This window comes from Arvicola amphibius, chromosome 1 (genome assembly GCF_903992535.2).
Source record: "Arvicola amphibius chromosome 1, mArvAmp1.2, whole genome shotgun sequence".
Taxonomy (NCBI): domain Eukaryota; kingdom Metazoa; phylum Chordata; class Mammalia; order Rodentia; family Cricetidae; genus Arvicola; species Arvicola amphibius.
Genome location: NC_052047.1, coordinates 74957007 through 74983481, shown reverse-complemented (window position 1 = coordinate 74983481; position 26475 = coordinate 74957007). Strand labels below are relative to the sequence as shown.

The 26475-nt window shown below is 39.3% G+C and overlaps 2 protein-coding genes across 2 annotated transcripts in view; one reads left to right on the top strand and one right to left on the bottom strand.

Moving 5' to 3' along the window:
• Spata48 (spermatogenesis associated 48) overlaps window positions 1-21048 on the bottom strand; it is a 40703-nt gene extending 19655 nt beyond the window's left edge. Inside the window, exons 1-6 of the mRNA XM_038317350.1 lie at window positions 20478-21048; window positions 11600-11700; window positions 5933-6009; window positions 3683-3821; window positions 1729-1796; window positions 477-518 (exon numbers count right to left, since the gene is read on the bottom strand). Of these exons, the coding sequence (XP_038173278.1) occupies window positions 477-518; window positions 1729-1796; window positions 3683-3821; window positions 5933-6009; window positions 11600-11700; window positions 20478-21048 (998 nt within the window). The remainder of the gene's footprint in view (window positions 1-476; window positions 519-1728; window positions 1797-3682; window positions 3822-5932; window positions 6010-11599; window positions 11701-20477) is intronic.
• A 1008-nt stretch (window positions 21049-22056) lies between these two features.
• The window catches only part of LOC119811694 (zona pellucida binding protein), an 84023-nt gene continuing 79604 nt past the window's right edge, over window positions 22057-26475 (top strand). Inside the window, exons 1-3 of the mRNA XM_042055086.1 lie at window positions 22057-22092; window positions 22651-23143; window positions 25289-25369. Coding sequence (XP_041911020.1) covers window positions 22057-22092; window positions 22651-23143; window positions 25289-25369 — 610 coding nt within the window. The remainder of the gene's footprint in view (window positions 22093-22650; window positions 23144-25288; window positions 25370-26475) is intronic.

The following is a 26475-nucleotide window of genomic DNA, read 5'->3' as shown; positions in this document are numbered from 1 at the left end:
CTCTCCTTCGTGTTCTCTCATCTCCTTCATTTCAAGGCTATCTTTCGAAGTGAGAACAAAAAGGGAAGAAGATGGGTGAAGATTAGCGCACTGCTGCTACTCAGAGCCAGAGTTACAGAAGAGGAGGACAGGACCGTCCATCCTCGGGCGCTTCCGTGTTAACGAGCACAGTTTACCAACCGCGCATTGCTCCTGATGGACCACATGAGCAGGAGCAACAGGGATATTCTATTCCTAAAACATCCTATTTAAGGAAACAGAAAATGTGTCACTCCTCATTTTACAGTTTAATCCAAATCTCTAATAAGCTTCTGACTGAACTTCCAGTACTACACAGGCATGTGCCAGAAGCACACCGGAGGATGTTAAAACACATTCGTTAACTCAAGCGTGGACCGGAAGCACAGGGAGGTGAAAGACAATACAATTTAGACTTAAATACGATTTATTTGAAAGCATTGAGAAATGTCACTTACGTATAGAGAGGAATGTATTTACTCCTAGAACTTGGGCTCACACTTGGAAAAAGAAGAAAAATAGGCAATTGAGTTATTGGTATTTTAAATGAATATTACATTACTATAACAAGTCTCAAATTAAAAAATCTTCAGAGATCCAGAAACTGACCTCTAAAGTTTTGTTTTACAGACAAGTGGGAATGGCTTTAGACCGTTCCATTGCTTTGTATGCTTTCAAATGCCGCCTATCCATCCCCTGCTGAAGAGTACCTTGGTTGAGTTCAGATCATAGAAGCTATGAGTAAAACCTTTACGAGCACTTATATGTAAGTTCCTGGGAACAACGCTCCAAGGCCCCACCTTGAACAATGTCCTGGCAAATTCGGAGGAGTGGCATTAATAAGAAATAGAGCTTTCAAGTGCTGCCTCATCTATCAAACAAAATGCCTAAAAATGCAGCAAACCTATAAAAACCTCCTGACTGAAAAAAAAAAAAAGAAAGGGAGGGGAGACTGCATCTGGATGTAAAACAAACAAACAAACAAATAAACAAACAAATAAATAAAGTAATAGTAGACTTTAAAGAATTAAAAGAATACATGAAAATGTGGAACACCAAATCCATAATTCCAGTGTTCCTGGAAAAAGGCAAATGTGCTGATGGAGAGACTCAGGCATTCCCATTGCGCTCTGATTTTTTCTCAATAGAGGGAGGAGATACACAGGATATATCATAGTTAGTTCATATATTTTGAATACAGAATATTCAGGGTGAATTAAACAAGCAGAGACCATAACCAGGATTGCATAAACTCTAAAAAGAAAAAAAAACTCAAATAGTAACATTTTGGAAGAACAAACCACCAAGTTCTTTTGATACTAAATGTACAGAATTGTACACAGAAGAACATCGGAAATAAAGACATAGCTTTAAGCACGAATACAATGCAAATTCATGACATGAAAGTCAATGGAATGTCACTTAGAATCCCCTTTATACAAACTCTATGGAGTGCCACGACAATGTAGCTGTCCATATCAAATTTTTATACAGTTCTCCCAATTTTAAAATGTAGTACATTTTAAAGTGTCAATTTTGAGGCCAAGTGTTGTAGCACACCTGCTCTTCTCAGCCCCAGGACGACTGGATGAAGGCCTCTAGGACACTCTGAATCCAAAGTCAGGCTCCTCTCCTGCCCTCAGTGGGGGCATCAGGTTCTTAGTGACGAGGTTAAAGCTAGCAATGATAAAAGCAGGAAAGCAAACTTACAAGTTGATTGGTTTGGCTGGCGCTGAGAACAATCTCGTCTGAAATCTGTCCCAGAGTCCTCCGACCATCTAAAGCCATTATTGAAATAAACAAAAACTATTAAATGATCTTACAGTAATTTCATAGATTCAAACTGTAGTGCCCTTAGCAGGCCCCTCACACCATAGCTGAGTCTTAACTTTGGGAAAGCCTTTTTTAGGCATCCTGGCAACTCTGGGTCGGGTGGGGTTTTGCTTTTTAGTGCTGTGGGTCTTAGCTCTTTGCTCTAACTTCCACTCCTACACTACTCTCTCTCCAAGTTGGAACTGCCTCGTGGTCACCTTCTCCAGGTGACATGATTTTTCCATGGGAAAGATTTAGCTTCAGTTTTATGACAGATATTTCCCCTCTGAGACCCACTGCAGGCTTCTCCTTACATCTTTGCACAGTGCCTGGGTTCAGAAAAGCATCTTACTAGGGGAGGACTTTAGATATTCAAACTATCTAATGCGGAAAATGTAATGAAATGATCAATTTTTATGAGATATAAAATTTCTTTGAAGTAATTTAAAGATCCTTAAAAATAAATGAAGTCATACACAATTTTTGTCCTTTAACTGATTTTCACTTCTGCGTAACAATCCAATGTTTGAGTGTTTATATTAAAGCTGTGTTTCCCCCTCTCTTATTATTTCTTTCTCTATGAAAGTGGAAGAAATTTTACACAAGAATGCAGGCTTCCTAATTTGGGGCTTGGGGACTCCTGAGGGTATAATTGGTTTCCCTCTTTATATTACAGATTTCCTATGCTCAGAAACTTCATTATGAGAAATCATCCAAGAGCTGACCCAGACGAAACACAAAGGGACAAGGAAGCAGGAGGTGTTTTGCAAGCACGAAGCAGGGTATTTGCCTCAGTGTTGGGAGGACAAAAGCCGGGGCTTCGTGAATGCTTGGGGTTCATTTTGGCACAGAGTAATTAAGGTGATGGGACATTGTAAAAGGCAGGATCCCACAGGGATCGTGATGGGACTGGGCACTGAGCGTTCACTAGAGAGGGAAGAGAGCGCAGAACAGGCAAACGACTGGCTCTATGTCTTCTCAAATAGCATGGATTCCATGTTCTGAAAACAATGGGCATAGTCAATGTAGTAACATGGACAGATCTGCACTCTAGAGAAAGTACTCCAGCCGTGGTAGGGATGCACAACCAGTGGTCCATATGACAAGCTCTTCCTGACATTCAGAAATGGAACTGATGGCTATCTCTCTGAGAGCTCTCTGTGTTTTGGTGTACCACATAACCAGAAACATAAGAGAGCAGTCTACAGCTCATGGATCTTCCTATTCTGCTCAGAGTGGACAGCTAAATTCTAGGTCCTATTTCCAGAACTATGCTCTGCATAGATTATCGGGAAGAATAATGTCTCTGTGTCTCTTTCATTATTTAACGTTCTTCTGTAATTTCCAAAATTAATAGCCACCACAAATGACTTTGAAGGAGAAGTCATTAATTTTAGTAAACATTTTCAGTATGAACAACGAGAAAAATGTTTACAATTATGAGCGACTTGTGATTATATAACTTCCAATTTCATATATAATTCCTATTAATGAAATATCACTGTGGCTTGAGTTTGGGAGTTGATTTTCAGTCAAAGCAAACAGTAGGAGCCATGATCTGTAACACTCACTGACACCTTTTCACCGTGGTCGGGATACTCACTGACCTGGGTTATGGCTGGTACCCTTTCACCATGGTCGAGGACGCTCACTGACCTGGGTTATGGCTGGTACCCTTTCACCATGGTCGAGGACGCTCACTGACCTGGGTTATGGCTGGTACCCTTTTACCATGCTCGGGGACACTCACTGACCTGGGTTACGGCTGGTACCCTTTTACCATGCTCGGGGATGCTCACTGACCTGGGTTATGGCTGGTACCCTTTCACCATGGTCGAGGACGCTCACTGACCTGGGTTACGGCTGGCAGCCGTTCATATCTTTTCAGTGTGAAACACTGTGAGATGAGGTCAGCAGCCTTTTCCACCGTTGTTTCCTCTGGGTCAAGTTTTGGTGGTAGCATTGTGTCCCACGGGACAGTTTCATAAGCTCTGGGGAATTATTAAATAAGGAGACTTTTAATAAAGAATACACAAAGCCCATATTCAGAGCAGGGTAGGAAGACTATCCAATTTACAAAGAAATTATGTCTTTTAAAACTGATTTTTTGAGGCCAGTGTATTGATCAGGTAGGCAATTTGTATTCTCCCTCCAATCCTCCAATCCCAGTCCCCCAGCATTGTAGCAGGACCTGCTGTGGCTTCTACTTCCTGTCTGTGTCCATTCCCAGGGCTCTAAGCAGATCCTTGTGACAGACCCAACTTTTCTCCTTCTTGTGGACCCTCTCAGCCCCTTCCCCCTTCTAGATCATTCCAATTCCAACCTTAGGTACCTCTGTCATACCTCACACCTCCTGCTGGTGACTGAGCCTACTCTCCCCACCTCTTAGCTGCCTCTTTCTTTTTATTCGTGGATTCATTGGTTCTGTTTTTTTTTTTTCTCATGTTTTTTTTTTTTTTTCTTATTGTCTGTTCCTCTTTAAAATGAGGGCTCCTTCAAGAGCGGAGAACTTGGTCTGTTTATTCACAGATGATTTCACAGCCTAGGCCATAGATATGCTGATATGAGGCAGGATATAAGAGCCTCTCATCCCAGAGTCTAGCTGAAGCCCCCCCCCCCCATCAGCTGAAATGCAAGAATTTGTGGCACAATTAATATTTTCTGTAAAGGCAGCCTATGTAAATTTAGGCTTCCTTATACTTTTATATAGATATTTCATGTTCAAATAATAGTGAACCAAGCTTAAGGTTTGGATGCATATGCTCTTGTAAGACCTCATTCCTTCCCCCAGACATCACCTGAGCCTCTCAAACAAGACTCCATGCAGTAAAAGCTATCCTACCTTCCTGTAGCCTGTGGGTTTTTATCAACTGTAATCCTGCCAGGTGCTCCTGAGGAGTTGTAATCCTGTAATCCCTTTCACGTGTCTTAGGAATCCTTTAAAGACAATGACTTCAAACCCCACCAAAGTCCTCGACTATTGTAGAATGCCAAGCTCCTAGACTCCTTTTAGGAGGAATGCCCACACTCTGGTACACTTTGCTTCAGTGACTCTCGTAGAGAAGAGCACACCCATATTGTCAGGCATGTCATTCCTCTAAAAGCCCCTTTCTCTTAGACCTTGTACTGAAGCCTATGTAAATGATAACTTCATTAAAACCCAGCTCTGCTTCATAAACTGGCTAGTCCTGAAATTCTTTCCTGTATCTGCATAATGAATCCAGGGTTTTCCTAAGTCATGGCCAGTAAGTCTAAGAGAACTCGGGTTGCTGAGGGTGACAGTGGGGTGTTGCAGAATATTTGATCGATCACACTGTGAAACTCTGAGATTGCATTAATAAAATTAACCTTGGATCAAGGGCAGAGACAGCGACAAGTTGACAAGAATTAACCATAGAGAGTACGGAGGACCCAGGAAGATGGAAAGAGATGCACAGGAGGGATTAGGGAGGGACTTGGAGATTAGTGGTCCCTTTTGGGTTTGGGACTAGTGGAGAGATGCTCTCTCACTGAGTCTCCAGCCAAAATGGAAAGTCAGCTGGTTGCTTCTTGGCTTCTCTGATCTAGCAAATTTTCACCCCAACAACTGACTCCCGAGTCTTTATTGGTAAATAGAACAACATAGATAAAAACGACAGTGGAGAGTTTGACCTCTTGCCTCTGCCCTACAAAGTGCTGGTGGATTGATTCAGTGAATTGTCATCCTTTAAACTTTCTCCACTTTTGTTATCTCTGACATTGTGTTTCTTTTCTCCTCTCTTCCTTTCCCTTTCCTCTTCCTCATTCCCCTCTTTCTGAATTTTGGTAGTATGACATATTTTTCTCTTTCAACTTCTGACATAGTGTATTATTCCCTAGTTAGCCCAGGTTTGCTTTGAATTCATGGTAATCCTCCAACTCAGGCCTCTGAATACTTGGTTTACAGGTATGAAACCTTGTCCTCTTCAAGTCCTGATATGTTTGTTATTTAGCCAACATGAATGACTTATTGTGTCTGTTTGATGTGTTTTAAATTATTAACATGATTTAGATCATTATTGGCACATGCACCATTAAATATTAAGAAATACACTTAAACTTTTTCATTGGAAAAAGAGCTTACTTCTGTGTTGAGGATTTGTAAAATGAATCCTTTATATTATATTTCTTGTCTGACTGGACAAGTGGTTCATTATTATCCTACAAGATAGAAACAAGAAGTTAAAACTGACCAAGCATGAATAGAATTGCTGTATTTTCCTATACACTATGTTTTCTGGATTTCCTTATCCTTCAAGATGTACATGACGACTTGACGCATGTGCATGTATACATGATTTAAGATCAACAAACTCAAATTTCTCAATACATTCATCTCTAGCCAAAATTATTCCTTGAGTTGCTGAAGACACCTAAAATCTGTTTTTTTTCTTAAAGTCCCTGCAAACAATACAGGATTTCTAGTTAGAGACACCATGATATGCATTCTATCTCCAGAACATATTCATCTTTGTTTATGTCTTTATACTGTACCCTCTTAACATCTCTCCACTTTTTCTATACTTACCCCATGCCTATTCTATTCTCTGTTTTCCCTATGACTTTCTTAGATTATATACATAAATAAGAATATAAATATTTATTTATGTGCCTGGTTTATTTGCCTTAGTGTAAGGTTCTAGAGGGTATTCATGTTGTTGCAAATAGTGGACCTACATTTATGGCTGAGTAATATTCCATAGTATGCACATATATCCAATTATGCTCAGTACTTTGAACAGACGGTAAAGACTCTCTGCATTAAGCCCTACCCACTTATAGAAGAAGCTTCTATGAAAAGGTTGAATTTCACACACATCTGACAGTTCATGGAAATGAGTTCCCAGAGAAGCAGGGCCGCGAATTAGTTTTGTGAAGAACAAAGTTGTAACATGGATAATTTTAGGTAGGTTTTCTATATCCTTAACTTATTTTTTATTTCTTGTACTTTGTTCATAGATTGATTTCTCCCTACTTTCTAATTTCCTGGAGATGTACTTTGTTTATTTGCCACTGAAGAAAAAATGAATTGAGAGTTCTAACATACACTTTAAAGACAGGTCCTGTGATTACAGTTGCCAGCTACACATTTAACCACAACATTTTGATTTTCATTCTGAACATATTTTAGCTTCTCTTATGGTTGTGAATCCTCTGGATGATTGTTCATCCATTAACACATCTTATTGGTTCTAAATACATAATTTAGAAGAGTGTTTTGTTCTGTTATAATTGTTCTGTGCTCATAGACTATGCAGCTAAAAATGTAATTACAGAGACTTGTTTTAAGACATCTATAGCAATTTGTATAAATACTCATGGAAAAAGGTATAAGTGTGTAATATTTATATGTGCTTAAAATCTTATTTGTGAGTTTCTGTTCCTAGCAGAGTAAGCAGGTGCTTTAGATCCATGCATTCAAGCAACCTATCTTTTAACTACAGCATTAACATTTTACATAAAAAGTAATTGGTGACTTTGAGTTTGAAACTACTGCATCATGTGCTTCCTATGATCTACATGCCTTTGTTATAGTCTTTTTATTTTAATTTTGTTTGGGCTGAGTTCCTGATATTCAATGAATTCTGTTGTTTGTCTATTTTATTTCTACTGTTGAATCTAAAAAATGCAATGTGAACACTTTTTTTAATTTTAAAAGCTTTATTCATTTTAGATACTAATCACAATTCCTCTTTCCTCCTTTCCTCCCACTTCCCACCATCTCATCCCTACCCCAACCCCTATGCACTCCTCAGAAAGGGTAAGGCCTCCCATGGGGAATCAACAAAGCCTGATACATCAAGTTGAGGTAGGATCAAGCCCCTCCCCCCTGGTATCAAGGCTTGAACAAGGCATCACACCATAGGGAATGAGCTTCTAAAAGCCATCTCATGAACCAAGGATAGATCCTGGTCCTACTGCCAGAAGTCTTACAAACAGACCAAGCCACACAATTGTTCCCCCCGCATGCAGAGGGCCTAGTTTGCAGGCTCCCAGCTGTTGGTCTAGAGTCTGTGAGCTCCTGCAAGCCCAGGCCAGCTGTCGCTGTGGGTTTTCTCATCATCTTGACACCCCTTGCTTATGAACACATATTTTTGAGGATTAAGTATAACTATTGCTTTTACTCTTCTACAGGAAAGATGAAAAACACTTCCACATTTAACTTCTGACCTTCCTTCAGACTAAATTATTCAATTTATATTTTCCTTCAATATATATGTGTTCAAAACTCCACAAAGTTAGCTAGGCGGTGGTGGCACACACCTTTAATCCCAGCACCCAGGAGACAGAGGCGGGCAGATCTTTGTAAGTTCGAGGCCAGCCTGGTCTACAGAGTGACTCCTAGGATAGTTCTAGACAGAAACCCTGTCTCATAAAAACCCAACCAACCAACCAACTAAAAATACAAAATAACTCCACAAAGTTGTTACTATTATTTGATAGACTCATTTATACTAATCATGCACTAATTATATTTTGCTCTTCATTCATGCCTGTATTTCTGATTACAGTGTTTCTTTCCCTACTGACCAATGAATACCTTACACATATATACATAAGGTATTCATTGGTCAGTAGGGACACACACACACATACACACATATATGGACATATACATATATACATACATATGTGTGTATATATATACACATATGTTATATATGTATATGTAAGATTTTTGTCTGCTTTAGGATAAACTGTATGATCTTGACTAAAATGCCTTGAATTATTAACATTCTAAAGTGCATTTCAGTGTAATAGAATCCTAAGTGGCAGACTGATGAAGTAGTGCGAACAATGGGACTCAGGTGGCAGGAGTGATGGGATTCCAGCATTGCCTACTTTCTGTTATATTTAGAAGAATTTGCTATTTGCTATGGCTTTGGAGAAGGACTCTCTTGTTTGGGCTGTTTCAAGGCGACGTCATTGCATTTTGTTTTGCTTTTTTTTCTGGAGGTTATGGCATGGAGTTCTTTTTATGTGACCTGACTTTATTTTATTCTTTCAATTATTGGATTGATGGTTTAAACATTTATATTATGAATCTTGGGTCCATGGAGATGGACACTAAGAGAGACTTACATAGATCTAATCTACATAGGAAGAGGAAAAAGACAAGATCTCTTGAGTAAATTGGAAGCATGGGGACCTTGGGGGAGGACTGAAGTGGGGAGGGGAGAGGCAGGGAGGGGAGCAGAGAAAAATGTAGAGCTCAATAAAAATCAATAAAGAAAACCCAAGGTGTTGCTTTTGCAGAGGACTGGAGTTTGGATCCTAACTTAACTGATGTCAACATATCAGGTGGCTCCAACTCCACAGAATCAATACCCTGTTATGGATTCCACAGGCACCTGCACCCTCACCTCCAAACACATACACAAAAATAAAATTAAAATTTTAATACATTAATATTTATCTCATCAATTTTATTGTATGCAAGTGCTGTCAATTCTATAAATGACTAAATAACAAAATTCTAGCAAATCTTGTTTTCATCTATAAACTTTTGTTACTCTGAAATTTCCTTTTACAATACTGTCTTATCAAGTTAATAATTAATGTTCTAGAATTCACATTATAAGTTATAGCCTTCAAATGAATACTAGTATATTATATATGCCAATACTGTATGATAAGATCATTGCTTCAGAAAAAAACACAGCTTTTCTTACCATACTTTCTTTGGGCACAGCACAACACACCTTATTACACTGTAGAGATGATCAAATTGTGATCTTATGTATATATGACAAAGTATAAATCTTTTTGATAATATAAAATGATCACTGTATTTAGGACAATTTGACATGACTGAATACTATTCCTTACACAAAATATTTGCATCTCTTTAAGCTAATGTTTATTGTATGACTAAGTTGTATCTATGTTATTTTCTAAAATTAAATATTTCCAACATAGTACTAGTTCTGAGGCATATAGATAAATCTCAGAGAAGTTTAAATATGAAAATGGCTCCCAGTTTGTGGAATGCGAAACCCATCAAATGTCAGTTTTTTTCCTCCTAACAATGAGAGTCCTCGAAGATTGACATCTGTCTGTCTTTATTGTTCTTCATAAGGGAGACAGTAGCTTCTGAATGTGAGTTCAAACTTACTCTAGGAGTACCCAAGTCCATGTTTCACCATGCTGTGGAGGACACACGTTCTTGTTGCTCATCATCTTAGTAAGGCATTGGTATTCTGATGAACTTTCACTGGAATTTGGATTTTTTTCTAACATAAAATCTTCTTCTGCATCCTGACTATGAACTTACAAGCTGTGACTTCTAAATTCTATGTATTCTAGTTTCCTTATGAAATGTTTTGAAGTCTGTGTCCTCAGATTTATTACCTGTGTGGTTTTCTGAAATTATTCTCCTCATGACATCTTCTACTGGAGTCTTCTGTTTGTTTTAGGAAAGGATCAGCAGAGAGCCTGACTCATTACTCCTGATGTCTTTTAGGTACTTTTGACAGCTCCATTGATGCTGAAGAAGAGTCATTATTTATGTTTATCCTTACACGATACTGGTAGCACCCACAATAAAATTCTTGAATATTACCACAAATATCTGCACTGCAAATATCTTACATTCTCTTAGAATTTCTTCATATTCAATATGACAAGACAAAAAATGGCTACTGCTTTCCAGATTTTAGACAATGCAGTCACTACACGCTGTGTAAAATGGTGAACTTCAGAAGTTTACTACTTTGTTCTCACGACCCTCCTGGAAACTTCTGCCGTCATCCCTGTTGTTAGGACTGATGCTGGCAGAAATGGTGCTCTTGCTGGTTCTTTTGCTCATACCTTCTATTTAATGTACAGGAGAAAATGTGAGATGCTGCCTCAGAAAGCCCTAGAAAAACACAGATAAACAACTGTGTATTATATATTGCTTCTGTGCTATTCTATCTTCTATTTCTGGGATTCCAACAAGCACATGTACTTTCTTTTCTGTTCCCAACTCTTATCCATTTTTGCCTTTTTGTATATTTGTGCTTCATGACATACAGTTTCTTCTGATTTATTTATTCATATTGAATTATCTCTTATTATATCTAATTTGCTGCTGCACCACCAAAGAGCTATGAACTGTGATTCTCACTTTGGAGCTACTCTTCTTCTGCTTTTATAGTTTTTTTTATTTAGAATTTTATGAAAATTATGGTCTTTGCCATGACCTAGAATTCAATAATTTCTCAATTTTCACATACACACACAGTGTGTGTGAAACAAGACATGTAATTGTTATTATTATTTGAGTCTGGTTTATTTTACTTAGCATGATGACATGGGCTATACAAAACTGAAACTGATCTACATCTTAAGAAAGGGTAATTAAATTATAATTCATGTATGCAATGGAATGTTTTCCTTATGAAGTCAAGTAAGGTAAAGATATTTATACTAACATAATATTGATAGGATTTTGAAGTCTTCAATCTGAGGGCCCTCCTTTCATGGAATAGGAAACCAAGGTATGTGCGCCATACTGGGATATGGTAAGGGTGGTGTCTATGTGGAAAGCAGTTCTCTCCAGCCGAAGCATTTGCAGGCTGCTGTGATGCTATTTACACACATTGGTACTATCTAAACTAATAAAGGGTTTTATTTGTTTTAAAGCTGAAGAGGGGATGCACTTTGTGAATAGTAGCTATTTTTCCCCCTGGGAAAGAAAATACCAAACACACAGATGATGACATAAGCAAACTCTAGTATATCTTACTACTGATTAAGGAAATCTTACTTTACTTGTTGCCTCCTCATCAAATGCATGTATGCGACTTAATGAGCTTCTTTTGTGTTCGTGAACTGGTAAAGGAGGAGCTTTCTGTGGGCTTGTCCAACCTGGAAACCAAAAATTCATGCGTTTCAGGTAAAATATACAGATATGTTTCTTCCGTTAGAAACATTTAGTTAATGTGTGTTAAACCGTAACAAGACTTCTGGAAACCGTAGGTTTAGTTTGATGTTTTCCAAATTGCATGAAATGCATGCTAAGATTACTAACTAAAATATTTGGGTCATAATTGTCCACAGTTCTGGACGCAATTTAGTGCTCTGAACTAGTTGGTCATTTTTCCAATTCCTGCGTTGACTGTGTACATCAAATGAAACTAGAGGCATGTATGCTGACCAAACCTAACAAACTTTAAATTGTGTTAGTGCAAAGACCTAGAATCTAAGCATGTTACATGGAATTTGTGGATATCTGTATCTATAGTAAACCCAATGTTCACTTTGAGCTGCAGCTACTATAGCCATAGAAGGTACAAACCACAGCTTACGCATATATCTAGAGTGCTAGCCAAGCAGAATACTTGACCCAAGACTGTTTCTCCACTCCTAGTACACTTTTTAAGCTTGAAATAAATAATAGTGATTCATTTACCCCAGAGATAGGTTATGTGGGTTCCCAGGTGAAATGCTCTGTTTTAAAATTCGTGGAAACAAACATTCTTGTTCATTTATAAAGCTTATTTGGTATAGTGGAGCCATATCTAGCCCTTCTATGGGGACTAAACCATTGAAGTGTATTGGAGGCAAACCATTTTAACACATGACTGGTACTGCTTGGCTTCCTCCTTTGCGGATCTGTCTTATTCTAAACACCATGCGATAGATAGTAGTGTTAGACAAAGCTTCTATGTAACCGTTTCTTGTAGTTTAGAGAAGCATTATCTAAGTCATCTACTGTTACCAGTCGTTCTTAGTTTGATTTGCTGTTGCTTAAACTACTTCTTTGTGTTTAGCAGACTTGCTGTTATGTTCTGTGTTTTTCTTTGGTAACAGCTTTGTCCATTGCACAGATTTGTCTAAACATTTGTCTTAGGGTTTCTATTACTGTGAAGAGACACCATACCACAGAAACTCTTATAAGAAAAACATTTAATTGGGGTGACTTGCTTAGAGCTTCATAGTTTCAGTCTATTTTCATCATGGTGGAAGCATGGCAGTGTGCGGGCAGACATGGTGCTGGCTACATTTTGATCAGAAGGCAACAGGAAGTGGACTGAGACACTGGACAGTATCTTGAGCATGAGATAACTCAAAGTCTGCCCCCACAGTGACACACTTCCTCCAACAAGGCCCTACCTACTCCAACAAAGCCATACCTCCTAATAGTGTCTCTCCCTTTGAACTTATAGAGGCAATTACATTCAAACTACCACAACATTTATACATGAAAATAACAGTCTTAAAGGTCCATATTAGTCAGAAATCTAGATGTACTGTCTCACATGTGAGCTTTGAATTCATATCTGGCCCTGTCACTTAGACAATGACCACCCTTGGAAGTACTCTCGGCCTCCAAATCCTCACTGATTTAGATAACTTCAGTAGATAAAACAGCTGGGGTCATGAGATTCCTTCCCCATTTTCTTTATTTAGCTCTTTTGGGCCAACTTGCCTAGACCATAGGTACCATCTTCTCTTATATCCATACTCATTTACCTAACGACTGTATTTTTAAAGAAAATGGTATAACAATCCACATTTGATCTTCAAAATGGTGGATTCCACAGGGACTTGTGCCACAGTGGAGGGTGGGCTCACTTTACCATGTGACTGACTGCACTTGAGCAGAAAAAACAACCATGGTTTGCTGCCATCTTGGCTAGGGAGTTCATCAAGATGGAAGTAACCAAGCATCTGGGCTTCCATCTTTGCTAATGATATAAAGGCAAAGGTCATGTGACTTTACCACCATTTTGGTTAAACATCACCACATGACACAAACCAAAATGGTGGCACCCATAAAACTTCATAGTCCCATTGTGTTCCTTGGGAATCAGCACATGCCTTTATATTCGACTAAGGAGAAACATCAAACCTCTAAAATGCTTATTTTATGATTTTAATGTTTTCGTTTGTTTCAATTTTGATAGTTTTGCACAATATAATGATTGGCTTCGAAGGAGAATCTAAACACTTTCCTGGCCATTTGCCTTCAATACTGGCATATTAGTACAGGGAAATAACACTCTTGAGATTCATGATTCCAAAAGAGACTCAAAGGACAAATGATCAAGTGCTAGACCAGCTGCTGCCAGTGAGGAGCCACTGCAATAGTCTCTGCCAGGTCACACTGTCTGCTGCTTTTGTGACACATCTTCAGGCCCGTTTTCCCCAACTGCAAAAAAACACTTTCCTTCCCCCTTTACTGTCCCATTGACATGTATCTGTTTTTGTTTCTGCCTGATCTAACAATATGCTTTAAGTTTTTCCTTTAACAAATGAAAGTTATAAAACCATAATCACAACACAACAGTAATGTTCAAAATATTGATTTTAAAGCACATTTTATTTATGATTATGTCCATATAGACTGTCCATATGTGCTCTGTAACATTCTGTACTTAGTAACAAATTGACTTCTAAGTAAGTGCTCGTGGAAATTAAAGTTGTTAACTTGACTCAACTTCATTTTGTTCATAGGAAAACTAAAATGAATCATGATAATGGTTAATAGTCCTGAATCTTTCTTGGGACTATTAATGCAAGTTTCTTAAATTTAAAAATTTCTACATCTGTTTTTAAGAATAAGACATGTGGATAAGATATGCATAACCATATACTTCTAATTAAATATTTTTTGTTTTGTTTTTTGAGACAGGGTTTGTCTGTAGCTTTGGAGCCTATCCTGGAACTAGATCTTGTAGACCAGGCTGGGCTTGAACTCACAGAGATCTGCCTGCCTCTGCCTCCTAAGTGCTGGGATTATAGGCGTGTGCCACCACTGCCTGGCTCTAATTAAATATTATCTCCTTGATCCAGTTTGATTTTTCCAGCCTCTTACCACCCTAGACCCTTTCTTAAATACTGAATGACAAGTTATATTTATCAACTCTGCTGGCATCCTTCACACTCTTCCCTAACTCTCTCCTGCCAAATACTACAGTCCTTTGAGACACACTATAAATCCCTCCCCCACTACATGGGATCCTCTGTATACTGATACCCACCTCCCCTCACTGACTCATCTTTGTGTCTCCCATTGCTAATCCTCCTCCTCCACCTTTCTGGGCAATCTCTCAGCTTCATTCTGTAACCAAGTCATCCATTTTCAGTCCTCAAGCTTTGTAGAGGTTTCTCTAGGAGTGCGTGAAGGTGGTAGAATGATGCCTCACAGCTGATCAAGTTAAAACTCTCCTCTGCTCTATAAAATCAATCCAATCTATTCTCCCTTAGAGCCGGGTGAAAGAGGCTAGCTCATCATCCCCCTTTCTGCAGTAAGTATCCAATGAAGAAAAAAAAATCCACCTCCTTTTTTTAAATCTGTCCTAAGGGTTGAGAATAAAGGGTTCATGAACTAAAAGCCTCAGGTGCCCGGAAAAACTTTGGACATGACAGTTGACTTGACTGATAAACCCTGTGCAAAATTCTGATAAGAAGGGCCACATACCAAACCCGTTGGTATCTCCACTTCCAGACTGCAGGGGAACTTACCTTCAGATTGAGTCTTCTATCTCTAAAGTACCCCCACTCTCATTTTGTCCTGTAAAGCCTCAAGACCCACACACCGCATGCATACATGCTCCCATCCTGCAGAGGCAGAGGTGCTCCAGCTGTTCCGACTAATGTACACTTTTCCTTCTGGAGATGCCCACCAACTTCTGTTTCCACATCGCCTACATCAATCCTGGTCGAACACTATGTGTGTCCAAATTCCTGTAACTTCTCATTTAGTTTCTTTTTTTATATAGAATTGAAAGAAATCATATAATTAATATACAGGCTAAGCTGTCCAACTCATGACATGAAGGAATCAAGACAATAAAATATCCATTTCAAAAAGCCAACCAAACAAAACCCCCAATGTTTCCCTACTAGAGAGCTATTTTATATGATATTATGCATTTGTAATGAATTATTTAATTAATTTCCTGAATCTTTCAGAGAAGTCTGTAAGGATGATATCTGCAATGTGAATTGCTACAAAGACACAATATTTCTGAGATTTATGTGCTCAGTAAATTACAACAGGTGAAAGAATTACTTGATTGCTTAATTTGCTATTGTAAGAGGACTGTTGAATACTAGGGATCTGTATATAGTTGTGTGTGTGTGTGCACATACACATACTAGGGATGGTAGTAGCAAAAAGCAATTCTGGATACTATGCAGACCCATCTAATTATAGACTAGAAATCTTAAAACACTAACCATATAATATATTTAGCAAAGATATAGCCTTCAAAGTATTTGCTGCACTGTAAGTAGAAACTAAAGGGCACATCAAAATGAAAAGCGGAGTTTGGTTCTGAGGTGCTGATGGACGAGCAGAAACTTCATGCACATGAGCACTGAAACCACTATGAGGCAACTGCAACAATAGTGGAGATCAGAGTTCTGTGAGGTTGCAGAAAAGGGTTATCTAGTCCAACCAGATTGTCAGGAGTTAGGAACATCTTCCTGAGGATGACAACTGATCTAATCTTGAAAATTAAATAGGACTTAAATTTTTGAAAAAGGGGAAGTGGATGAAAAGCAGTTGTTGCAGGCAGGGAAATAGCATGTGCTGTAGGAGCCAGGTCTGCGAAGGCAGAGGGCTGTGAGGAAACTACAGAGGGAAAGTTACAGCCGTCGCACCGAGTCAGGAGGGAGTGGTGGAAGAGCAGGAGGAGAAAGTGTCAGCATGGGAGATCCTTGGGCTCAACCTCTAGATGGGTTCTAGATAGTGTTTTAGAGAGTTTAAAACTTTCAGAAGTCCCTATGAGTTCCTCAGGTGACTAACAGAAGTGAGGGTGCTGGGGTGACTCCGATAGCTTCCATACACAGTCCTGCAATGCTCTAGGGACAGAAGCATCTTCTTTGTCCTCTAATCAGAGTCTTGCTCCGTGAATTAAGGCACTGTACAAATCTGGGATCCAGAAGTTAATATTTGGGAGCTATGTGGACAGAGATGTGGGCAAAGGAAAGATTGTGAGAGGTGGTTTGTATAGCCCAGGTGTTCAGTGGTCATCTCTCGATTCCACTCTGGCACCCCATTCCCAGCTTATTCTGGGTTCCAATAATGAATACATTTCTTATTCAGATGGAGCTGTTTTGACCATTCTAAGTTGTGTTTTCTTTATCTTTACTGTTATCACCATTGAAAGAAGAAGTTAAAGAACAGCAAAGAGTGAGTCAAGTTTGTGGCATGCAGTTTAAGTGTCCAACATGTTTATGAACCACTGATTAGTACACATAAAATTATTGCTTACATTACTTTCATAATCAAAATGATGACTCATTGAAGCTCCATTTCTTTCTGCCATCCAAGGGACAGGGGGTGTAGGCAGCTTTTTGCAAGTCCGGAAAGCTTCACGAAGAGGCAAATCTCCAGACTGCTTGACTTTTGATTTCTCACCCTTCATAACTGACATGTATGTGTAGCCAGTCTTATGTATGTATTTTTATAAATGCCTTAGGAGGATGGAGAGATGGAAAGACACACAGAAGGTTCAAACATTGACATCAGATGGAGTCCAAAGTGAAGGAAGGCAGGTGACAATAGACAAACTCACTTTAGCTATGGCAAGGAAAACAAGCCATCTGCTGCAATAAGAGGGAGTGTCTAGGAGAGAGCTCAGACATAATTAGACTAAGTTTAGAACCATTGCCTGTTAGAGTATAAAAAGAGCCATCCAGGAACAAAAACATGAAAAGATTAGACAGTATTGGGATTCTATTCATATAAAATAGTGACTATTAACATGCTATGAATCACTCTCCTTAGTTTATAAGCAAGGACACACAGGTAGACAGAGAATTCTAACTGGCCCTGGGCCACATAACAGCTCAGATAAGACCTAAATTTCATTCTAAGTGTTGGTACCATGTTTATCCAAACTGTCTTGGTAATTTAGTGTTTTTAACAAGACATTCTTCACCCTAAAGTCTTTTGTAATGATATTTTATGAATTCAGGGTAAGAACTACTTTCAAGAACTGACCAACAGACAGGCAGCCGTGGCACATGCCTTTAATTCTAGCACTTGGGAGGTAGAGGCAGGTGGATCTCTGAATTCGAGGTCAGTCTGGTCTACAGAATGAGTTCCAGGACAGTCAGAGATATACAGAGAAACCCTGTCTCAAAAAAAAAAAAAAAACACCAAACAAAAACAAAGAACTGATCAACAATGTTCCCTTTGAAATTATATTGGACAGGGGTTTTGTGCTTTCCTGGTATAAGTAGCATATGCATCTAAAATGACTTTATCTCTTTTAATGATGTATTATTAGTAATAAGCTATTATATGTTGGAATATTAATAAAGAATGAACCCACGCTCCTTTTTTTGATTTCTAGTAACAAACATAGTGTTTATTTCTTGTTGAAACAAATCTGTTTGCTGATCAGTAACTTATTTTCCCAGATAGAATTTTCAGATAACCAACTCAAAATATGCTGACCTCATTAGTACTCTACACAGGAATTCTATAACTCAGGCATTCCCCTAAGCCCACCTTGAAGACCATAAGTGGAGTGATATGCAAAAAGTACCATGCTTCCCCCTGCTTATCCCTCTTCAGTTTCTCTCTTCCACCTTACAGGTGGTTGGAAGGTGAGGCTGGAGTCATGCTGACTACTCTTTTTCATTTCGATTTCCTTTTTCTTGCTTGGTACCTCATAACTTCACTATTTCTCTGAGAGGAATGTCAGAAAGTATGCATCTCTACTGTGCCAACATGGGCGGCCTTGCCCTCCTTCACACATTGTCTTCCTTCATCATCTAAGGCTTTGAATGAACCGTGGAAGCATCCTGCAGTTTCTGACACCACAGCAAGCCAAGCACCTCCGCCACAGGTTTGACCTTTTCCTTTTCCCACAGTCAAAGATGCTAATCTTTTATCCCTCCCTCCCTGCCTACCATGCACACTTCCCTACACAGGACGTGGTTGTTGTGGTTTTCCTTTGGAGATATTTCTCACTACAAATGTGTCCAGAGAATCCTAGCACAGACGACAGTAGTACCATTAATTCAGCCTTCGGAAGCATAAGGCTATTTATGGAGGGCTTGCTTCTCTTTAGTTCCCGTTCTTACCCAATTTACTTATATCTTCTTTCACATTTCATGTCAGTCCCTGAAACCTCACTTTCTCCTCAGCAGATTGTTTATAAGGGAGAAAAATAAAGAGATAAGCTTGTTATGAAATTATGAAAGTGATACATAAATCCTCTTCTGGTAAAATAAGGCTATCTAGCCGGGCGGTGGTGGCGCACGCCTTTAATCCCAGCACTCGGGAGGCAGAGGCAGGCGGATCTCTGTGAGTTCGAGACCAGCCTGGTCTACAAGAGCTAGTTCCAGGACAGGCTCCAAAGCCACAGAGAAACCCTGTCTCGAAAAACCAAAAAAAAAAAAAAAAAAAAAAAAAAACCAAAAAAAAATAAGGCTATCTATAAAACTATATCTGTTCTAATGTTTGCTGTTGATCAGTACAAATCATATTTGGTTTTTAAACAAAATTTTGTTTTTATTGTAGTGGGAAGCGGCGGGGCTGCGTTCCCGCCGCCCAGTTCCCAGCAACCAGCTAATCCGCCGCCGGCTAGCTTTACCCAAAATAATTACACGGAAACTTTATTCTTTTAAATACTGCCTGGCCCATTATCTGTAGCCTCTTATTAGTTAATTCTCACATCTTCCTTTAACCCATATTTAGTAATTTGGGTAGCACCACGAGTTGTGGCTTACCAGGAGAGATCTTAACCTGCGTCCATCTCGGAGAGGAGCAGCATGGAGACTCACCACGCGACTCCCTAAAGCGTCTTCCTAACTCTACTTCCTTGTTCCCACAATTCTGTTCTGTCTACTCCACCTACCTAATTTTCTCTTAAAGGGCCAAGGCAGTTTTCTTTATTAATAATGAAAGTAACACATAAACACTCCTCCATCATTTCCCCTTTTTCTGTTTAAACAAAAAAGAAAGGCTTTAACTTTAACATAGTAAAATTACATGTAACAAAACAGTTATCAAGCAAGTATTACAGTTACAATATTTAAATCTATTTTATCTTTTATCATAACTAAGGAAAGCTATAACTTGGGCGCCAATCTGTAGTGGGAAGCGGCGGGGCTGCGTTCCCGCCGCCCAGTTCCCAGCAACCAGCTAATCCGCCGCCGGCTAGCTTTACCCAAAATAATTACACGGAAACTTTATTCTTTTAAATACTGCCTGGCCCATTATCTGTAGCCTCTTATTAGTTAATTCTCACATCTTCCTTTAACCCATATTTAGTAATTTGGGTAGCACCACGAGTTGTGGCTTACCAGGAGAGATCTTAACCTGCGTCCATCTCGGAGAGGAGCAGCATGGAGACTCACCACGCGACTCCCTAAAGCGTCTTCCTAACTCTACTTCCTTGTTCCCACAATTCTGTTCTGTCTACTCCACCTACCTAATTTTCTCTTAAAGGGCCAAGGCAGTTTTCTTTATTAATAATGAAAGTAACACATAAACACTCCTCCATCATTTTATAAGCAGATTTGTATCATTTTAATAAAACCTTCTTAAAAATCTAACTTAAAATAATTTGTCTGGTTATAATTTATGCTACTATAACTGCTAAAATTCTGAAAAGCTCCAGTTCATGCTCCTTTACCTCACACGAGACATCTCAAGGCCATGTTACTTTACTTACCACCAAGTTTTGCCCTTATGGAACTGTCTGGTACTTCCCTGGAATTCCATCTTCTGCTCTGTTGTAGCTCTTCTGATAGTACCGTTTGCCTTTTGATGGTTGTTTGAAATCCTTTGTCTGGCCTCGGAACTCGATTTTGAGGTTTCACATCACTGAAACTCACCAGGTTTGGTATGGTTCTGCCAATGCCAGGCTTTAAGTCAGCATCAGCACCAGGGCTCAGGAATCCTGAGCAGGGATCACCTAAGGGCACATCATCACGAAGTGGAAACAGTGGATACTCCCTCCCATAGGGTGGGGGATAAGGGTAGTGAACGTGGTAATCTGGCAGCACTGAAGGGGGATAAGGATGAAATTTTAAAAATGCAGGGCTGCCTTTCTTTTCAAATCTGCCATAGTTATGCCTGTCTTCGACTCCTTTCACAAACGGCATGTTCATTTTCCGGAAGAGATCGCAGTAGTGCGGGTAATCTGGATGCTCAATAGTCTTTGCTCCTGAGAAGGCGAACCTTTTAGGGATACTTATCTTTCTGAGTTTGTTCTGAACCTCCATATCCATGGAATTTTGCATCATTTTTAAGGATTGCAAATTAATTTCTTTTGATAATTCTTTTTTCTTTAGCTATTAAGAGCCTATATTTCCAATAACGGGAGATTAAGATTAATCTAGCATAAAATTATTAATTCAATTTTCTAAATTTAGTATTTTTTTAATCTCAAGGTATTTTTTTTCTGACGAAAGAGAGATAGGAAAGTACATAAATAGGGCAGAATAAAAGAAAAAGGAAGAGCCTTTGTTGCTTGGCAACAGGTAGAACCATAGCTCATGGAACTACTTATTATGTGAATCATAATGTATTGCTTAGGAACCATCCCCCAAAAGGGCTAGTAATATTTCTATTACACTTTTTTCTCCAGTACTCAGGAAACTAATATCATATACATATTTACATATAAGTACAAATATGTTTTTTCATGTTTATATTTTGTGGGTAAGATAATCACTTAAAGAATATACTGAAGTTGATCTAGTGAATATACCACATATACAGTCTCTATCTCTGACATACAAACTAGAACTAAGTATTTAGCTGATATGTGATAAAAATGGTATGTTTAATTTAAACACACTGCAACAATGAACATGCATTATATTCATTTTTAAGGAAAGTAATTCAGAAATTATAGCCAAAGTAAAGGTGCATCCTTATATGATTAAAATTATCCTCAGTTTCTTTAAGGACACCACAATGTCCAGAGGTAAAGCAATGAGGGTTTTTACGTTATTTCAGTAAATGGCAACATATAAAAAAATCCGTTTTAAATGATAGGTGTACCAGTCCATTTAAGAGATGTTTTTAAATAGACAATTTGGTGTGTGAAAACTGCAACTAAATTGAAGTATTAGAATTTGAGGGATAAAAATCCACACCTTCCTTATATGAATCAAGCAAGCAAACAAAAATAGAAACAAACAAACAAAACCAAAGCAAGCTTGTACAATATTCAGGAACAGAATATATAAATCAGATCAACTGTAAGGTAGTTTGTATAAGCAGTGGCCACGCCCCCTTTGACGATGTTTGAAAATTTGAGATACACCACTAAACAAGAGGTAAAATTGAAAATAAATGGTTAAATCTTTCAGCACGAGGTCCTGGACACAGTATATCCAAAACATGACGTCAGAGTTTTTAATTCACCCCATACCGCTCATTTCTTCATATTAAAGTGAAGCAAGACTGTTTTTAGTTGTCTAAAATATTTAAGATTTATTTCTACCACAGCTCGACTATCATTAAATGCGTCCAAAGGCAGAAAAGTGAAGTATGATTCTCTTTCACCTTAAAATACACTCTCACTATAAATGGCCTCTTAGCTGATTTGGTATGTTTTCCAGGATTCAGGTTCTGAAAGGTGATCTTCCAAGCTGACTCAGTTTCATCTAGGGTCATTTCATCTGTTTTCCCAACATGTCATCTGTTTTAGGCAAAACCTTTAATCCCTTCTAGGTGTTCACTGCATCTCGCTTCCATGAAGTTCGGAGAATGTACAAGTTGTTGGCATTGCTATAGTCAGTTCCTTTATGAGACCTAAACGTGCCTTGTCATTAGTCCCCAGGATCTGCAGTCATGAGTAGGCACCCAAAGGCTGAAACTCAATACACTGCCAGGGTAGTCAGGAGGGTCTTCCTTTCTACCACAGACACCAGAGAAAGGCCAAGGTTAGAACTCTGGGGCACAAGATTCTTCTCCTAGCTTTGGAATCTCTGACAAGCCACTTCGGTTCTGGCGGGTTCCCTCAGGGGTGCGGTGGCCTCAAAGGCAAAGGAGCCCCTTGCGGATCGACCCCCCAGCCTCCCGCGCGCTCCCAAGCCAGCTCCCTGGCTAGCACACCTCCCGCAGACGGCCCGAGCGGAAGCGGCGGCGTGTCCGTCGGTCCGTCCTTCCGGCCCGCCGTCCGCCAACTTCCGGCGGCGGGTGGGCGCGCGCCAGGTAACGACCTTCGGCGCCGAGGCTCGGCCGGCGGCGGCGTGTGGATGGAGGCCTTGGCCCCGGGCCGGGCTCCGCGGGGCCGGCGGCGGGCCGGGACTGAGGGCTCCGCGCTCCCGGCGCTGTCGGTGGCCGCCGTCCTGCTCTCCGCCTTGCTGCGGGCGCCCCCTGCAGGTGAGGCTCGGCGCCGCACGGAGGGCGCTCCGGCGGCCGCGGCTCCTCACGAGAATTGCGGTGGGCCCGAGTCACGTGACCCCGTCCCCGTCCCACCGGGCAGCCTTGTTTCGGAGTCTGAAAGAGAACGATAGGGAAGATCGCGGTGGGAACGCGAATGCGAATGAGGCGTAGCTGCAGGAGATTGTTCAGATGTGAAGCTTTCAATGAAAAGTGCCTTAATAAACTTAAGTTCGTGGGTCACCGCCCACCTTGTGTTTTAGAGCGGCCGTCTATAGTGTCTTTAGTATGGTGCTGTACCTGTGCTGTCACAATGAGCTTTTGAAACATCTTTGGTGGTGGAGCGCCCTCTATTGGCTCTCGATGTAAAATGCAGGGTGTCACTTGGGTTTGGGGATTTAAAGTGAAAACTCTTCTCACAGTTTGAAAATATATTTATGCTGGAGAAACTAAAGAAAGTTTACTAGCTTTGTCTTTTTTTTAAAAGTAGCACGCTGTGATTGTATTGTGTGTGTATTTTAAGGTGTAGCCTTACTACTAATAAGCCGTGTTCTATAGATCCTAAGGCAATGTACTAAAGATAACACTTGTCAGAAGTTAAAATTTGTTCATATGAGGGAGAACCAAGGATACAAACGTAGAAGGAATGCGAAGAAAGAAATAGGGCGGAGTAAGGAAAGAAAAGGGGTGTGCTTGTAACTTGACACAAACTATAGGCACTTGGGGATAGGAACACTCAACTAAAGATTTGTTTCTACCCGATTGACCTGTGAGCATGTCTGGGAAGTATTTTCTTAATTGCTTTTGATGTGGGATGGACCAGTTCTCTGGGAGTGGTGTCATCCCTGTCCTGGGCTGTGTAAGAAAGCAGGCTGAACAAGCCAGAGGAAGGAAGCCAGCAAGTAGTGTTCCCCCATGATTCTACTTCACTTTCTTACTCCAGGTTTGGACTTGAGTCCTTGCCTTGGCTTTCCGGGACAATGTATACATTGTCGGTGTATACCTGAAAGGTGAAATAAACCCTCTCTGCACCCTGTCCCATGCTGATTTGAGGCATAGTGTTTATCACAGCAACAGAAGGCATACTAGACACCATGGGAGTGGGGGTATGACGATTACTCCTTATATATTATAAAGACCAGGTGTCTAGTGCAAAGATAGTTCTGTGAGAATTCATTGTCTTTAATTATTCTGTCTAAGGAAGATGCATTTGATTATAGCTGTTGGCCTTATACCTGGTAATGAAAGATTGTGTTTTTGTTTTAAAATGTTGCCTGGCTTTCCTTTTCTCCAATAAGGATTATAAAAAAAAAACAGCATAAGCAATTAGTATCTTAGCGTGTAACTGTGAGTAGTAAAGGCTGATGTTTATAGAGCACTTCACAGCTCCTACAATAAACCTGTAAGGTTGGAGTTACTATCAATCTCATTGCAGATGAAACCCTCCAACTGGTGGTTTAAAGTAACTTTCTCAATTTCAGGAAGTGGCAGAATTTTCAATAAGCTCTGCTCCAGCCTTCAATGCCATGATCTCCCCTTTTACTTGCTTGCTGCCAAGGCTCTTTGGGGTTAATGCTTTACAGTCATTGCATAGCCTTCCCCATTCATTCTGTCCCCAGCACCATTCCATAATATATATGCTCATCCAACAATGAAGGGAGACTGTCAAGATGTTTTTTATAGTTCCGGTTTTAATAGTTTCCATGTTAAAGGTGAGGTGCTTGCAAATGGTTCTTGATAAATGGGTCTTGACTTAAACACTGGTGCTTCCATCAATGGAGTTTGTAGCAAGAAGAATAGTGTGCATGTATGATTAACTGCATTCCATTGTAGATTGTTAAAAGAGAGATGCCAGTTATTTTCTATGATAGCTGAGTAATGAAGACAGGAGAGGCATTTGATTTGGGCCCTGTAAGGTGGGAGAGTATTGTTAAGTAGACACAGAAAGGCTGGGTTAAGATTTATAACGGGGGTAAGTCATTACCCTGTTATATTAAATTCTTTAAGGAGTATGCAGAACAGTAGAGAACATGTCATAGGAGACTGATTTATGCTCCTTGCAGTGGAGGCAAGGTACTCTTATATTAATATTTTGGAATTTTTACAAGACAGACAAGTTATTTGTTTTCTTTTTGTTTTTTATAGTTGGATATTTGGCTCGATTGCCAAGAAGTTTTCGCTTGACTCAAGATTCACTGAAAATAGTTGGATCATCACATTTTCCAGGTACTCATGAATAGCTTTTCAGCAATAGAATGTTACTATCATCCATCTACAATTTAAGAGTCTGTTGAAAAGGCTAGTGCTTCCCAGTTACTCTGGTTCCCGAGGTCCATTTAATTCTGTGGAGTTGGATAAAGTGGTTTTACTGTAGAGCTGGAGTCATTCAAGTCTAATTCTGTGTGCAAAGAAAAGTTATTTCTAAACGTTAACCAAAGTTTCCTGTAGTGATTTTACTTCTAACAGATGCACTTCTCACTATGACATTAAATGTGGGAAGGTTAAAAATGCAATGATAATTTCATTTAAGATTTAAACACTGTAAAGATTTTGGATATATGTTTTCAGAGAATTCACAGGAGACACAACAGCTGCAACATTTTTGGGATTTTATTCAGTTAATTTTATTTGTCATGAAATGTCTTCTTTAATGTTTTTTCAGTTTGTTGACAAGGTTGACAGCCAACAGAACTCTAATTTCACACCATCATCATATTGTAAAAAAGCTCCTGTGTTCATTAAGCAAGTATTCCTGGCCCTGAACACTACTAATACTTTCTGATTGATATTTGCTGCTGGGCTTAAGTAAAACTACACATTATATGGCCTTTGTATTTACTTTTTGGGATACTGTTGAGATTGTATAAATACTTCATTCCTTCTTATAGTTGAATAATGTTTTTTTTTGTATATTAATGTTTGTATTGAATTCTCTTGTTTATTTTAGGAGAATAATTTATGGCTACCACATCAGTGATATGTTCAGTCTATAAAATACTTTCCAGAGGGCCTTCCTTGTTTCCCTTCATAGCAGCAATGTATGAAGTCCAGATTTCTTAACATGCACACCAAACCTTGGTACTGTCAATGTGTTTTTATTATCACCATCCTACTTGTGTGTGAAATGACAGCTTATTGTGGTTTTGAGTTCCTAACGACTAATAAGGTGCTCTTCTCATATATATATATATATGTATATATATAACATCTAATATATATATATATATATATATATATATTAGGAATGCCTATTTGAGACCATATCTGGCTCTTACTTATTGCTTTTGTTGAGTTGTAGAGTTCTTTCTTTTGCATTAATACTGTATATAATA